The sequence below is a fragment of the Cotesia typhae genome, unplaced genomic scaffold (genome assembly GCF_013202065.1).
Source record: "Cotesia typhae breed Kobodo isofemale line unplaced genomic scaffold, CoteBio_Ctyphae contig_48, whole genome shotgun sequence".
Classification (NCBI taxonomy): domain Eukaryota; kingdom Metazoa; phylum Arthropoda; class Insecta; order Hymenoptera; family Braconidae; genus Cotesia; species Cotesia typhae.
In genome coordinates this window covers 2,519,224-2,533,428 of record NW_027423756.1, presented here as the reverse complement: position 1 = coordinate 2,533,428, position 14,205 = coordinate 2,519,224, and the positions used below count along the sequence as shown (strand labels likewise).

Genomic DNA, 14,205 nt, shown 5'->3' with positions numbered 1-14,205 from the left:
ATGACAACGTGTACTGCCCGGATCAAATAGACGACGCCGAATACACGTTCTTCGAGTATGTACGGTGGAAGGACTATAAGAGCAGCACCGAAAAAATTATAGGCACCACCCTATCTCCCGAGAGCTTAATAGCCTGCAGGCTCAGACAAAAAAACTCGTCACAACAACTTTTAAAAGAAAAAACCGCAGAAAGAGACCAGTAATTAGGAGTATGCATCGTGAGACGCAACCCGGACAGGATTTAAGTAATGCTAACACAGTTTTGATCCAGTCTTCCTTATAATACCAATGGGCAATGGAAGAGGAGGTTTTTCAGTGGGTATTGACATCTGAGTCCGACATATCTAGGCCGAACATCTGGTCCTGGGATACGTAAGTGTATTTTTCCTAATCTTCATAAAAAAAATAAAAAAAAAAAACATATATATATATATTAGGGTGATTCAAAAAAAAAGAATATTTTTTTTTTCGTTTGGTACTCTGAAAAATAGGTTCCTAGACACCTCTAAGAAAGCCTCTCCAAGCATGAGTTCTTAATTGTAACGGGAAGGTCCTCCTTCTTACAGTTTTCTATTTTTTCTTATTATCAGATAGAAAAATTTATATCTCGCTTCCAACTACTTGAAAAAATATCTTGTTCCTTAGATTTTGTAGGAAATTGAATGCTCTACAAAAAGGTCTCTTACGATTTTTTTCGTAAACCCAACCGTTTAAAAGATATTAACGGTTAAAGTTTGATTATTTTTGGGAAAATTTTTTATTTCTTATGAATTTTATAACTCAATGAAAAAAAATCATTATGAATGATGAAACTCATAGTTTTGTAGGAAATTTACTGCTCTAAAAATAGGTCTCTTATGATTTTTCGATCAAGTTGAGCGTTTACGAGATATTCATCGTCAAACATCAATGCATATCAATTTTTCTAGTTTTTGATCAATAATTCGAAAAATTTCAATTTATTCTGTGAGTTTCAAGGAAATTTAGACAAATTTGAGTTTTTATTATAAAAGCAACTCCTATAGATGTTTTCTGTTCAAAAATTCATTTGAAAGTTTTTATTCTAATAATATTTTTTTAAAATTTTATCTTTAATAATTTAAAATCTTAATCGCGTTGTCATTTATTATTATGAAATTTGTTCAGTGCGTATTTTTAAATTGTTTTTCACAAAATATACATAAAATTTTCGTTCGAGGGGATTTTTGTTTTAAATTCCATTTCTTCTTCTGTTTGTCTTCTGAAACTAACGCCATCTATGTTTTTTACTCTCAACTATCTTCAGTATCTACCCATTTAATACCGTATTTTCAGTGTTCCTAAAACTGATCATCTTGAATACGTAATAAAATAATTCATTTTAAATAAGTCTTATAATCATCACATAAATTTATTTATCATCAATTAACCTACAATGAATAAAGAAATACGTTTTATCGGAATACCTCTACAAAGAATTTCGGAACGTAAGTTACCAAAAGTGAAAGAGGTTATGCGTGTGTTTTTCTACCAACTTAAAATTTTAAAGTATTCAATCAAACAAAGTGCTAAAAATTCAGTTGACCAAGTTATTGAACTGTGGAGAAAAAATCAGATTCCAACTAGTGGAGCTCCTAATGCAGTCAAAAATTTCTTCGCTATCACAGTCAATGGTTAAAATTACAAAAAAATTTCGATAAAAAGAATTCAGCGCAAAACCAAAAGGAAATGAAATTTCAGACTGATCTTGAACAATTATTCGACATTGTGAGCGAAAAATCCTTAAAAGTGCTTGATGATAATATTAGAAAGTTGTATTTGGATCAAAAATTCGGTACCCATAAAGAGATTCTTTCTAATAATGTACCTGTATCAAACTTAACCACAACTATGATGGGAATAGATGAGAGTAGTAAGTATCTGAGATATTTAATTATTATAAAGTCAGGTAGTAGTGTAACTTTTCATAGATGACTAGATGACATTTGACTAGACAATTTTTGGAGTCCTTTCTTAATTATTTGTCATCAAAATGAATAAATTCTATACATTTTCTTCGTTTAATTTATAAAACAGATCTTATTCCAGACTTAGATCAACCGTCTACCAGTCATGCGATTGTTCCAAGTGAAAAATCAGAGTCGTTCTCTACGTATACATTAAGTGGAGTTACAAATTTTGGATCTGATTCAGAGTATGAACCTCCAATTCCGACAAAACGAGCAAAACTTGATGTCTTAACTCCTGAAGTCATTTTTGGACTCGACCGAGCTAATGTCAGCAGTAGAAATGCGATGTTTATTATTGCTCCGGTTTTACTAGCAGTAGGTATTAAAATTGAAGATACAACGCTCAGTTATAGTTCAATTCAACGAGCTCGTATGCTTCAAAGAGAAGACATTGCTAAAGGACTTAATGACAACTTTAAGACACTCGATAAATACGTTGTGCATTGGGACGGAAAAATGCTGAATGACCTTGTTGGATCAAAATCTGTGGAACGGCTACCAGTTATTTTAACTGCATTTGGTACCGAACAATTACTTGGGGTTCCAAAAATGAATTCTGGGACGGCAGACAATCAAACATCAGCCATTTTATCGACATTGAGTGAATGGGGTATTACTAATTATGTTAAGGCGATGTGTTTTGACACGACGGCAGTTAATACAGGTAACTTATCAATGATAATTTAATCTAAAAAATATTTAATTATTAACGTTCTAGTTTAATTTTTATTGCTTACTGAATTTCACTTTTGAAATTATTGAGAATTATTTACTCATTTGGATTTTAAATATAATCTACAATTTGTTGAAAATATTAAATTTAACGATAGTTATCTATTTTCTTTATACAGGAATTCATAACGGTACATGTAAGGCAATTGAAAAGACTTTGGGAAGAGAGTTAATCTGGTTACCATGTCGTCACCACATTTTTGAGATCATATTGAGAAGTGCATTTGAAGTATATTGGCCTGTGTCATCTGGGCCAAACGTACCAATGTTCGGAAGATTTAAAAAATCATGGGATGAAATAAATAAAACTAATTATATATCTGGAATTGAAGATACTGTTGTTGCTGATATCATTTTGGATAAAAAAATGAAATATCTAGTTTAATTGCACAATCCTTACAGGTATGATTTAACTGCGATTTTAAGAAAAAAATTTTCTTGTTTCTGACAAATTTTTAATTGTTTTTGATAGTTACTATAACCCCGAGATGACTATAAAGAATTGTTGGAATTGTCGTTGATTTTCCTTGGAGAAATGCCTCAAGAAGAAATTTTTTCAAACGTCCTGGTGCAATTCATCATGCTAGGTGGATGGCGAAGGCAATTTATAGTTTAAAAATGTTTCTATTCAGAAATGAATTTAAACTTTCTAATAAAGAATTGGACGGTCTTCGGCAAATTTGTATATTTATAGTTACACTGTATTTAAAAGCTTGGTTTTCATCAACTTCTGCAACAACTGCTGCTAATCATGACTTGCAGTTTTTGAAAAATTTATTCGAGTACAAAAATATCAATTCATTGATTTCTTCAGCAACTTGTGAAAAAATGATTTTGCATTTATGGTATTTAAGTGATGAACTTGCCATTTTATCATTATTTGACGATACCGTTTCATTGGAAGTAAAAAATATTGTTGGAGCTGTTAATACTCGTAACGTTACAGATTCTAAAGCTAAAAAATTTATAATTGATAAAAACGATTTGAATTCATTAACGCAAAAAGTCTGAGTGACTTTGTTTCTAAAAAGTCTTTAAATCTCTTTAAAATCTTTGATTTACCATATGACTTCCTTGATAAAGATATTGAATCGTGGCCTACTAATGACAGTTACATTGAAAATAAAGAATACTTTAACCAATTGAAAGTTGTTAATGATTCAGCAGAACGAGCTGTTGCATTAGTTAGTGAGTATAATCAATGCTTGACAAAAATGAAGAGCAATTCCAATACTTATTGCAAATTATCAAAGAACATCGAAAAAACTACCCAAACTGCAATAGAGGAAATTATTTACAGTAAAAGTGTACCGTTATGTTGAAAATATTGAAAATTATATGGCAGTTGATAATTAAATAAATAAATTCTTCGATAAAAAAGTGAAACACATGTGAAACACACTAAATTGAATTATATATTTAAAAAAATGCACTAATTTTTTGTTTTAATGTAATCAAACATGTCCAAGACTAAAAAAACTAATTAAAAAAATAGTTCATAACATATTTCTATTCATAGAAACTCAAATTTGTCTAAATTTCCTTGAAACTCACAGAATAAATTGAAATTTTTCGAATTATTGATCAAAAACTAGAAAAATTGATATGCATTGATGTTTGACGATGAATATCTCGTAAACGCTCAACTTGATCGAAAAATCATAAGAGACCATTTTTATAGAGCAGTAAATTTTCTACAAAACTATGAGTTTCAACATTCATAATGATTTTTTTCATTGAGTTATAAAATTCATAAGAAATAAAAAAATTTTCCCAAAAATAATCAAACTTTAACCATTAATATCTTTTAAACGGTTGGGTTTACGAAAAAATCGTAAGAGACCTTTTTTTGTAGAGCATTCAATTTCCTACAAAATCTAAGGAACAAGATATTTTTTCAAGTAGTTGGAAGCGAGATATAAATTTTTCTATCTGATAATAAGAAAAAATAGAAAACTGTAAGAAGGAGGACCTTCCCGTTACAATTAAGAACTCATGCTTGGAGAGGCTTTCTTAGAGGTGTCTAGGAACCTATTTTTCAGAGTACCAAACGAAAAAAAAAAAATTTTTTTTTTTTGAATCACCCTAATATATATATATATATATATATATATATATATATATATATATATATATATATATATATATATATATATATATACGGTGATATCACCGCAGGAATACTTAGGGAAGCTTTCTAAGATCTGAAAACGTCGAGATCTGATGAAAACTCGATTTTCAGTAGACGAGGTGAAACCTGTAATTTCCTAATTTTTTCGATTTTCAATTTTTTTAGCACGAAGTTAAAAAATTTATTTTGTTGAATATTCTCTAACTTTTCATATTATGATTCATTAAATTAAAGTGATTATCAATTAGGTTTGAAGTATATCTATAAAATGAAGTTAAAATATGTCTGACCTGCTGGCGGCACCATTACAAGCTTCTGGAGTATCAATAGCTGGAATTATATCATCTGTTAAGCCAGTATCAAGTGTTACTTTATTGCATTGAGTTAAGTAATTTTTAGAAATAAAGAGTGAATTGGAGCTTGATGATGAAGAAATGTCCTCTCGTTCAGGACAACTATGATATCCAGCTGCCAGAGATGTTGATTCTGAAATGAAGAGAAATTTGAAATAATGATGGCTAGGTCAATCTATATCATTCATCATATCGAAACTATTGTTAAAAGAATAACACCGTCCCATAAAAAAAAAAGTGGACGATACTTCCGACCGGGCCTATCTGTTTTTATGTATTTTGATGTGCTGAATCCGAATATAAAGTCAGTTTCACCGATATACCCTCAAAATTTTGAGTAGAATGCAAAAAACCTAAAAAAAAAAAAACGTAAATAATTGCGAAAAACTACAGTTAAAGAAATTTTTGTGAACCTGGTTCAAGTACGATTTTTATGTATCTCAATTCTCTGAATCTGAATGTTAAGTAGTCTCTTAAGCCGTCAAAATTAAAAAAAAATTGCAAAAAACTCAAGAAAAATTGCAAGAAGTCTTGAAAAAGCGAAACTATCGAAATGAAAAAATTTTTTGGATTCAGATTGAGTATGGTTATTTTGTACTTAGTTTCACTTAATGTGAATCTGAAGTTTTCTTGCACCATTGGCGTATTAAAATAGAAAAAAAAATTTTTATAATCAAAAAAATTGCAGTTACAAATATAAGAAAAAAATCTATTGAACACGATTGTCAATGACGTGGATGTATTTTTAATGCACAAAATATGATGATAGAACTGAAAAATTCAGAAAATTTGTCTGAAAAAAGAGCACGTAAGGAAAAGGTACAAAACCATATTTTCGAATTTCAGACTATCGTTCACTTGTATCGAACTGGTTTATCTTCAAATGACCTACGCAGTGGGTTCTCTTTATATTTTCTGTTTTTTCTGGTATTTCTCTTGTTTGCATCCAGCAAAATCTGCCATCATGTTGACATTTTAATGAAATCGTTTTCCTTGTTCTTGGTTATAGTCTTCAAGATTTCCAGGAAAGTGATCGATGTGAGAAGTCATGTAGTGTAGTTTGAACTTCATTCAGCAACCTAAATTTTTGTAATTTTTCACTAATTCTCCCTCTAACGTCCTGTAGATTTCGCTTTTTTATTTCCTTAAAAGTGTTGAGACATATGTTTGAAACTTACCCAAGCTGCTCTCTCCGTCTCGTTCATTTTTCTCATAAAATTTGCATCCTGAAATAGAGTTTGAATTTGGGGTCCATTAAAAATTCCGTACGATCTCTTGTGCCTTAAACCAGGGCACATCCACGTGGTGACAGTGTGCGACAGAACCATCTGACAAAGTTCCTGGGTTAACGGCGTATACGCCGGCATGGCAGGTACAAGTAATAAGTACTTTACGCTGCAGGGATCCGGAAACCCAATGTCGGCATCTGGTCAGGGTGAAAAAGCACACTCGCAGGCGTGGTCATCAAGCGACTGCAGATCTTCAGTAGTAAGAGACTAGGCTACTGGATAGTATACCAACACAAGAAGTAATTCCCATATTTGTAATAAAAGTTCCTAATATAGGATGAGATGTTGATTACTCAAGGAGCAGAATAATTCCCAGGTTATGTCTTTGCTGGGTGATAAGCTCATGTCTTCAACCGGTAAGAAAGTTGCATCACGCTTCCCCAGAAGAAGACCATCTTATCGTCGAAGGTAACCAACCACGGTAGCTTGATCCTTCCACGAAGAAACTTCACTAGGCCTACGCGGTCGCACCGTCATTGGGACCGTGCTGTATCCCGACCAAGTCAGTCGGTAGTCTGATCCTGGCTTATGACGTGAGACCCAGAAAGTTTCACTCCGTAGATTAAGGTTGTGTTCCTCAGACGAGAACATCCACGTTGTCATCGGTTAGTCTATCAAACGTGCCTAATGACATCGTGGGGGGTCACGCTGCGATGATTAAGCCTCCAACATGACTTATTAGATGACTAAATGGTAGTTACGAACAGTATCTCGGATAGCTTAACTGGTATAGCCTTTGGCGTGTAACCAAATGATCCGGGTTCGAGTCCCAGTCTGGGCTGGCCGAATAATTTTTTAAGTTACCAAAAAATTCCTATTGGGTAAAGGTCCCCCCTTTACCTTTATCCTTTATTTCCCCCAGTTCCCAAATTTGCCTTTAATGACAAATTCAGCTATCAATTATCGCAAAACTCTTACTTTTGTGTGACTGAAATTGCTAGTTTTTTCTCGACTAATAGAAATAAAATACAATACGCCAATGTTTCATCGGCTATTGAACCACAGAAAACAATAGTCGTAGATCGAATCGTGGCTCTTAAAGAGATGGAAGTAGAAAAAAAGACGTGTAAGTGGAAGAAGAAACGCAAGAAGAAATCTCTAAAGATAAAAATTCTGAGAATGAAGATCGTTTGAGAACAAAAGAGTTCGATACTAACGAAAAATAGATTAAAATTCGAGAAAATCGTTCTCTCCACTGTAGTTATACATCATTTTTTGTAAATTTTGAAATTTTTTTAATTTTTCAATTCTAAGATCATATTTTATCCACCAAAATACAAAAAGTCATTAATGGCGTTGTCAAACAACCAATAACACAGTACAATAATAATTATAAGAACTTAGTTCTAACTAGCATTTCAACAAATATAGCTTAAATCTAAATTCAGCTAAGAATACAAATTCAACTACCAACATATTTATTTGTATGTACTGGGACTAGCTGGGCTGGTGCCCAGTAAGTGACAGACCCTGGCGGCGCTTTCGCCAGCGACCAGCCCGGGAGAATATGACGCGAGAATTTAAATTAAATACCGTGACACCTCCCGACCAGACCGGATTCACCCTCTCGTGAGTTTGGGTGAACCACAGCATTTTCTCCCATGGTTGCTTATCTGCCTCCGCACGTCAACTTAAAATAATATCTTATTCTCTACTTACCTCCTTTCTCTCTATTATGGAATGGGTAATATGGTCAACCTCAAAATAACCCAAAAATCTACTATTCAGTTAGTTTTATTACAGAAAAGGGGCCGATGACCAACAACCAAAGCAAAATTTGAAATCAAACATACATAGGAGTTAAGAAATAAATGAACATGATGTCACTTGACCCATCAAAGTAACATAATATGAAAATAAAATAAAAATAAGAATAAAATGAAACAACTCGATAACTGCAAGGCACCCTTGCACCAGACTGATAAGCTGCCTAGTAGCCGACTTCTCTTTGTAGGGCCTTAGGTCGGTTGGTAATAAGTCACATTCTCATTGATTGTCTTAAAACCCTTGGCGTGCTCTTGGAGTTGGTCATGAAGAGCTCTGAGGCACTTCCGGCACCGACCATTAACCACCGAAATTCCAGGGCACATCAAACACCACCCACGGACGAACAGGCAGAATCTTCCACGTGGGGCACAGCACTGAGGCTCCTCAAAATGACGAGTGCACAACTCACAATACTTGGCCCTATATTCCCACCACGTAAGTGAGCGTAGGGTCAGCTTAGACTCACTCAAAAAGCTCTTGAGAATCTCAGGACATTGCCACGACCCTCGCGGAGCCTTCAAGCCCGCTTGGACAATTTTCCTCTAGGGCTAAATAGCACTTAGTCGCTATTCTATAAATAGTCATTGCTCGTCTCAGATAAATTAAAAATGATTAAGGAAAGCGAAAACGATAGCAATAGGATAGCATTATAATTATAATATTCAAAGGAAAAAAAAAAAGGTTAGCAAGATCGGTAGTAAGAAACAAGAAATCAATAATTTGCCAGGCCAAACCTAACTACAACACGAGACTCTCATCACCTTCCTCGAGAAGAGTCTCTGCTCTCTTGACTAGTTTCAAGTTCTTAATATAGGTACGACCAACAGCCCTTCCATCAATGGTCTCTAACTCAACAATCACGGAAGTGATCACCGCACGCACCACGAATGGACCGAAAAACCGAGGCCCGAGCTTACCTACAACCTGCTCCTCTTTGTTGGACAGAACCTTGTTTGGTCGATAGACTATGTCACCAACGAAAAATTAGAACTTACGACGACGAGAATTATAGAATCAAGCATGCCGCTCAGAGGCTTTACGAATATTCACGTTTACCAGATCCTGTAGTTCAATCAACCTGTCCATGCGTTGAACCCATGCGGCGACCTCAGTTGGCTGATCGATCTGGATGATCCCCTCGGAGTTAAGCCCATGGTGCCTCATCGGGCAAGGGTCTCGTCCGAGATTCAGGAAGTCAGGACTTACACCCAATGAGTCATGCTTGACTGTGTTGTAGGCGAACTGAAATTCATAGCTGAATTTATCCCAATCTCGATGGTCTTCACCAAGATAACTCAAGATCATCGTCCTGATGTTCCTATTCACACGCTCAACTGGGTTTGCCTGCGAATGATACGGCGGCGTGGCCGGATGCTGGATGCCCCATTCTTCCAGGAGAGCACCAACTGCCATGTTGACGAACTCCTTCCCGTTATCAGTCTAGAACACCTTAGGCGTTCTCCAACAGTTGATGATCGCCTGGTGTAGATTTCGAGCAACGTTTTTCCCAGTAGCTGACCGAATCGGGGCACATTCGATCCATCTTGTATACAAGTCTTTGAAGATGATCAATTTCGCAAACCCGGCTTTGGATCGAGTAAGCTACATGGTATCAGCCGCAACTACTTCCGACGGTTGTCCTGGGGTACGGATTCTCATTTCACTTGCGGGTTTTCGCTGTTCGGGTTTCACTTCCTTGCAGGTTAGGCATTTGCTGACGTAGTCTCGGACATCGCAAAACATACGTGGCAAATAACAAAGCGCACGCGCCCTTTCGTACGTCTTGTCCACCCCTAGATGACCAGCTTGAAGATCGTCGTATACTTGTTCCAAGACAATCGGTTTGTCATTCATATGAACAACCAGCTTCCATAGTTGGTCGTTGTTGCTCAGGACATTCTTCAACCTTAACTCGCGCTCGTGATAGAGCTGACCACCCTCGTATTTATTCCTAGGAATGGCTATGGGAACATCTGCGAGGATGACGCGTTCAACGCTTCGTTTTCTGACTCACGACAAGATACCAGCTCAATGTCATAGCCTGACAGCTCCAGAGCCTACCTCGCTAACTTCCTAAAGGGATCTCTGGTGTTTATCAGCCACCAAAGACTAGCACGCTCGGTCACGACCTTGAAATGGAACCCTTCATTGTACGGACGGAACTTTCTAACATCCCAGACTACCGTGAGACACTCTTTTTCGGTAATGCTATAGTTCCTCTCAGCTGCTGTCGATGCCTTGCTGGCTCAATCAATCAAGATCTCCTTGTCGCTTTCTTGGACTAACCCCGCTTCAAAGCCACTCTGACTCACATCGGTATACAGAATGAATGGCAATTTGTAATCCGGGATAGCCAATACTGGTAATTTTGACAAGGCGTCTTTCATAGGCTGAAAGGCGCCCTGCTCCATGTCGGTCCATCGCCACTGAGCTCCCTTGCGAGTCAGGCGGTTCAACGGCTCGGCAATTTTCGCGACATTTTTTAAATGGCGATTTTACCAATTGATCATGCCATTGAAGGGGGATCGCCTCGCGCGATGATCTCTGTATGAGGAATTGACCGGTCAGTTCGAGTACTGGGAATCTCCGCTCCCAAGAGATTGGATACTCTGCTGCTGATTTGAACCCTTCCCAGCGCTCGGTTAAATCATTACGGCGTCGACGCTAACATTCCCCGAGAAAGATATACGACGAATTTCGTGACCAGTACTTACTTTCATTTGTATCATATTCACTGCGTGAGTTTTTGTCGTTTAAGGAGGCCCACTCGAGGAGTGCGAATATGGCTTAGAGTGTCCGTTATTTCCTAAGATGATTTTTTTTGCTACCACCCCCTAGATTTTTAGTTCTTGGCCTAAAAAAAAATATCTGACATAAGTAAGCTCTTAATTACCAAATTAAATCGTGCCCAAATTGAGTTAGATTTCCCTTTAAATAACACGGGAATTTGGAACTTTTTGAAATTAATTCTTTTCCTTTGAAAAAAATGCCACTACGATGCGAATTCTGATAGAAAATTGAATGCTTTACAAAAAAGTTCTCTTATAATTTTTCGATAAAATTAATCTTTTAAAAGTTGTTTGGGGTTTAAATTGTGTTTATGGTTATTATCATAGTTTTTCAGTCTTGCTAAGAAATCTCATGTGTTATAGTCATTTTTTTCATCTATAAATGTTCCAAAAATTATATTAAGAAGATTAACAGTTACAGTAACGTTAACAATGCGATGTATCGAATACATTCTTAATAATATTGCCGCTTATTTGTATTTTTTCTATTTTTATTCGCATTTATTTGTTAAGCAATTTTTAGTCGCATTATTAGAGTACCGATGAAATCAAATTTTACAAAACAGGTGCATTTCACTATGGACGATAGATGTCAAAAGCAATTTATTAGCTTTAGCAAGATCAAGAATCTTGAACCAAGAATACCATTTTAAATAAAATAACACTCTCGAGTCAAGAAGAAAAATTCTTAAATCTAGAAAATTTTCTTGAACTAAGAATTATATCTTGACTATAGAATTTTTCCTCTTAATTCAAGAAATTCTTTTTCTTCAAAACGGTGTTCTTGGTTCAAAATTCTTGCTCTTGAGTCAAGTTCAATTTTTTACCAGTGTAGTATTCATTTATGTGTCATTTTGGTTTGTGGCACCTTTTGCAGCGTCGGCTTTTTACCAAGACTTAAATTATATCAAGATTGTGTATCAATACAGGACGACTGATAAGAAAATTTCTGAGGCAGTATTTCACAAAATCTAAAGCCATCGGTGGTATTTAACAAGTGAAAAGACTGCTTTGGCTTTTTTTGATCAAATCATATCACTTCACGTCAAACGAATAATGATTAAGGTAAATTATTTGCATCACTCGACTGGTACGAAAAATTTCATGCTAACTTTACCATCTCTCTAAGCCTCTGTGTGTAAATTATGCAATTTCGAAAATTGATTACTCAAAAACGGTGGGGTAAATTGACTTGAAATTTTGGTGGTGAATTATTAATATATTTGAGGAGCCCTATTTAAAAAAAAAGAATTAAAAATTGAATGCATCCTTTTAAATTTCCCTTCGAGAATTAAATAGGATTAAAAAGACTTCGGGATTATAAGTTTTTTATTCTATTTAATCGTCCGTGGAGAATTAAATAGGATTAAATAGAATTTTAAATATAAGAGATATTCAATACTTTTGAATTCTCCGAGGAAAATTAAATAGTATTAGAAAGAATTCTGTTAGGAGATCAAGATTTACCCAAGCCCGCTTAAGCTTATTATTATTATATATCTATACTAGCTATTACCCGCCCGCTCTGCTGGGCGTTTACAGAATTGTATTTATAGATTTAAATTTGAAATTTGATTGGAATGTTATATTGACTTAGAGATTCCAAATTCCATCGGAGTAACATTTACCTTTTATCCACGTGATCCTTCTAGCTAATATGTATTGTAACTTTCCATGTGCAATTAATATAACATTCCCGTGGCTTTCTTGAAAAAATGAATAACAATTCATACAATGAAAAAAATTTTAAATGAGCATTGGAAATTTCAGTTAAAGTTATATTGTAGGTCTCATAAGTGAAGTTAAAATCTGCCTAGATCAAAGTCCAGCAAATTTTGTTGTTAATTAAAATTTTCTCCGTAATAACAACAATTCATCGATTAATGATCAATAAAAATAAAATGTATGTTAATCTCTTAGTCCGTTGACTCAATAGTTACATATGAAGTAAAATTTTAGAAACCTTATAATGATGACTTTTTATCCGCTGCTAAAGAGACGATTGTTGTAAGAAAATATAATTATTAAGAAAGAAAAAAATTTTAATTGGTTGTCCTTGGAGGCCATCCCTGTGATTTTTTGTTTCTCCTGAGATTCTATTAAATTTTATATCTATAGGAACAATGTGAATTTTTTGACAAACATCACTCCCGCACTCCTATGTAGGGGAGGAATTTCGTACGATCCTATTTGAAATGATTTCTACATTGTAAACAAAAAGTTCCAACAAAAGTTTGAGGCCATAAAAACTATTGTTTAAAAATAAGAGATTTTCATTGTTAACGCACGCGTAATCCCTTTTGAAGTCAGAATTCAAGAAAAGCTATTTCTAGCTGAATTTAACATCATATGTGAATTTATTTTGTTATTAATACGCTGAAAAATATGTAACCTTGGAATTATTAAAATATTTTTAACCGAGAACACCATTTTAAATAAATAAATTTTCTTGAGTCAATAGAAAAAATTATTGCCTAAAGGATAATTTCTGGGCAACAATTGATATCGCGACATGTTAAATGCGTAAGAATTATGAGGTAGATGTGTAGGAGGAGGTGGGTAGATCAAAAGTATTTTCAAATTCAAGGTTTGCAGGAGCTAAAGCTCGGATATTAAAAATCTTAATTGTTAACACCTACCCCCGCAATCCATATTATAAGTAGGCTATCATAAAATCCGCTCTTATAGCATTCCTACATCACATACAAAAGATTCTTACCACATTTAAAACCTGTAGAAGCTATAGCTTGGAAATTAAAAATCTTAATTGTTAACACCCACCCCTGCAATCCATTTTGAGAGTAGGTTGTTATAAAATTCGCTCTTACATCATTTTGAAATCACTTATAGAAGATTCCTACCAAATTTGAGAACGATGGGAGTTATAGCTTGAAAATTAAAAATTTTCATTGTTAATAGCCACCCCCGCAACCCTTTATGGGGGTGAGATATCGTGAAATTTGTTCATAAATAATTTCAACATCTCTTACAAAAGATTCCTACCAAACTTGGAGTCGATAGGATTAATAGTTTAAAAACGGGAATTTTTCATTCTTAACGCCCCCGCAAACCCCTTTGGGGGAGAAATTTCTTAAAATTCGTTCTTAGCTGACCTCTACATGGTAAAAGTAATATTCCTACGAAATTTCAAGTCTC

At 34.7% G+C, this 14,205-nt stretch overlaps 2 protein-coding genes across 2 annotated transcripts in view; one reads left to right on the top strand and one right to left on the bottom strand.

Annotated features, from left to right (window-relative positions):
- The window catches only part of LOC141529316 (dual specificity calcium/calmodulin-dependent 3',5'-cyclic nucleotide phosphodiesterase 1-like), a 196,536-nt gene that overhangs the window by 128,379 nt on the left and 53,952 nt on the right, over positions 1-14,205 (bottom strand). The window contains exon 3 of the mRNA XM_074245817.1: positions 5,142-5,337. Coding sequence (XP_074101918.1) covers positions 5,142-5,337 — 196 coding nt within the window. The remainder of the gene's footprint in view (positions 1-5,141; positions 5,338-14,205) is intronic.
- Positions 699-3,622, top strand: LOC141529720 (uncharacterized). The gene is made up of 3 exons (XM_074246396.1): positions 699-2,652; positions 2,840-3,122; positions 3,193-3,622. Exons 1-2 carry the CDS (start codon positions 2,274-2,276, stop codon positions 3,103-3,105), a joined length of 645 nt encoding a protein of 214 aa, XP_074102497.1. The 5' UTR covers positions 699-2,273; the 3' UTR covers positions 3,106-3,122; positions 3,193-3,622.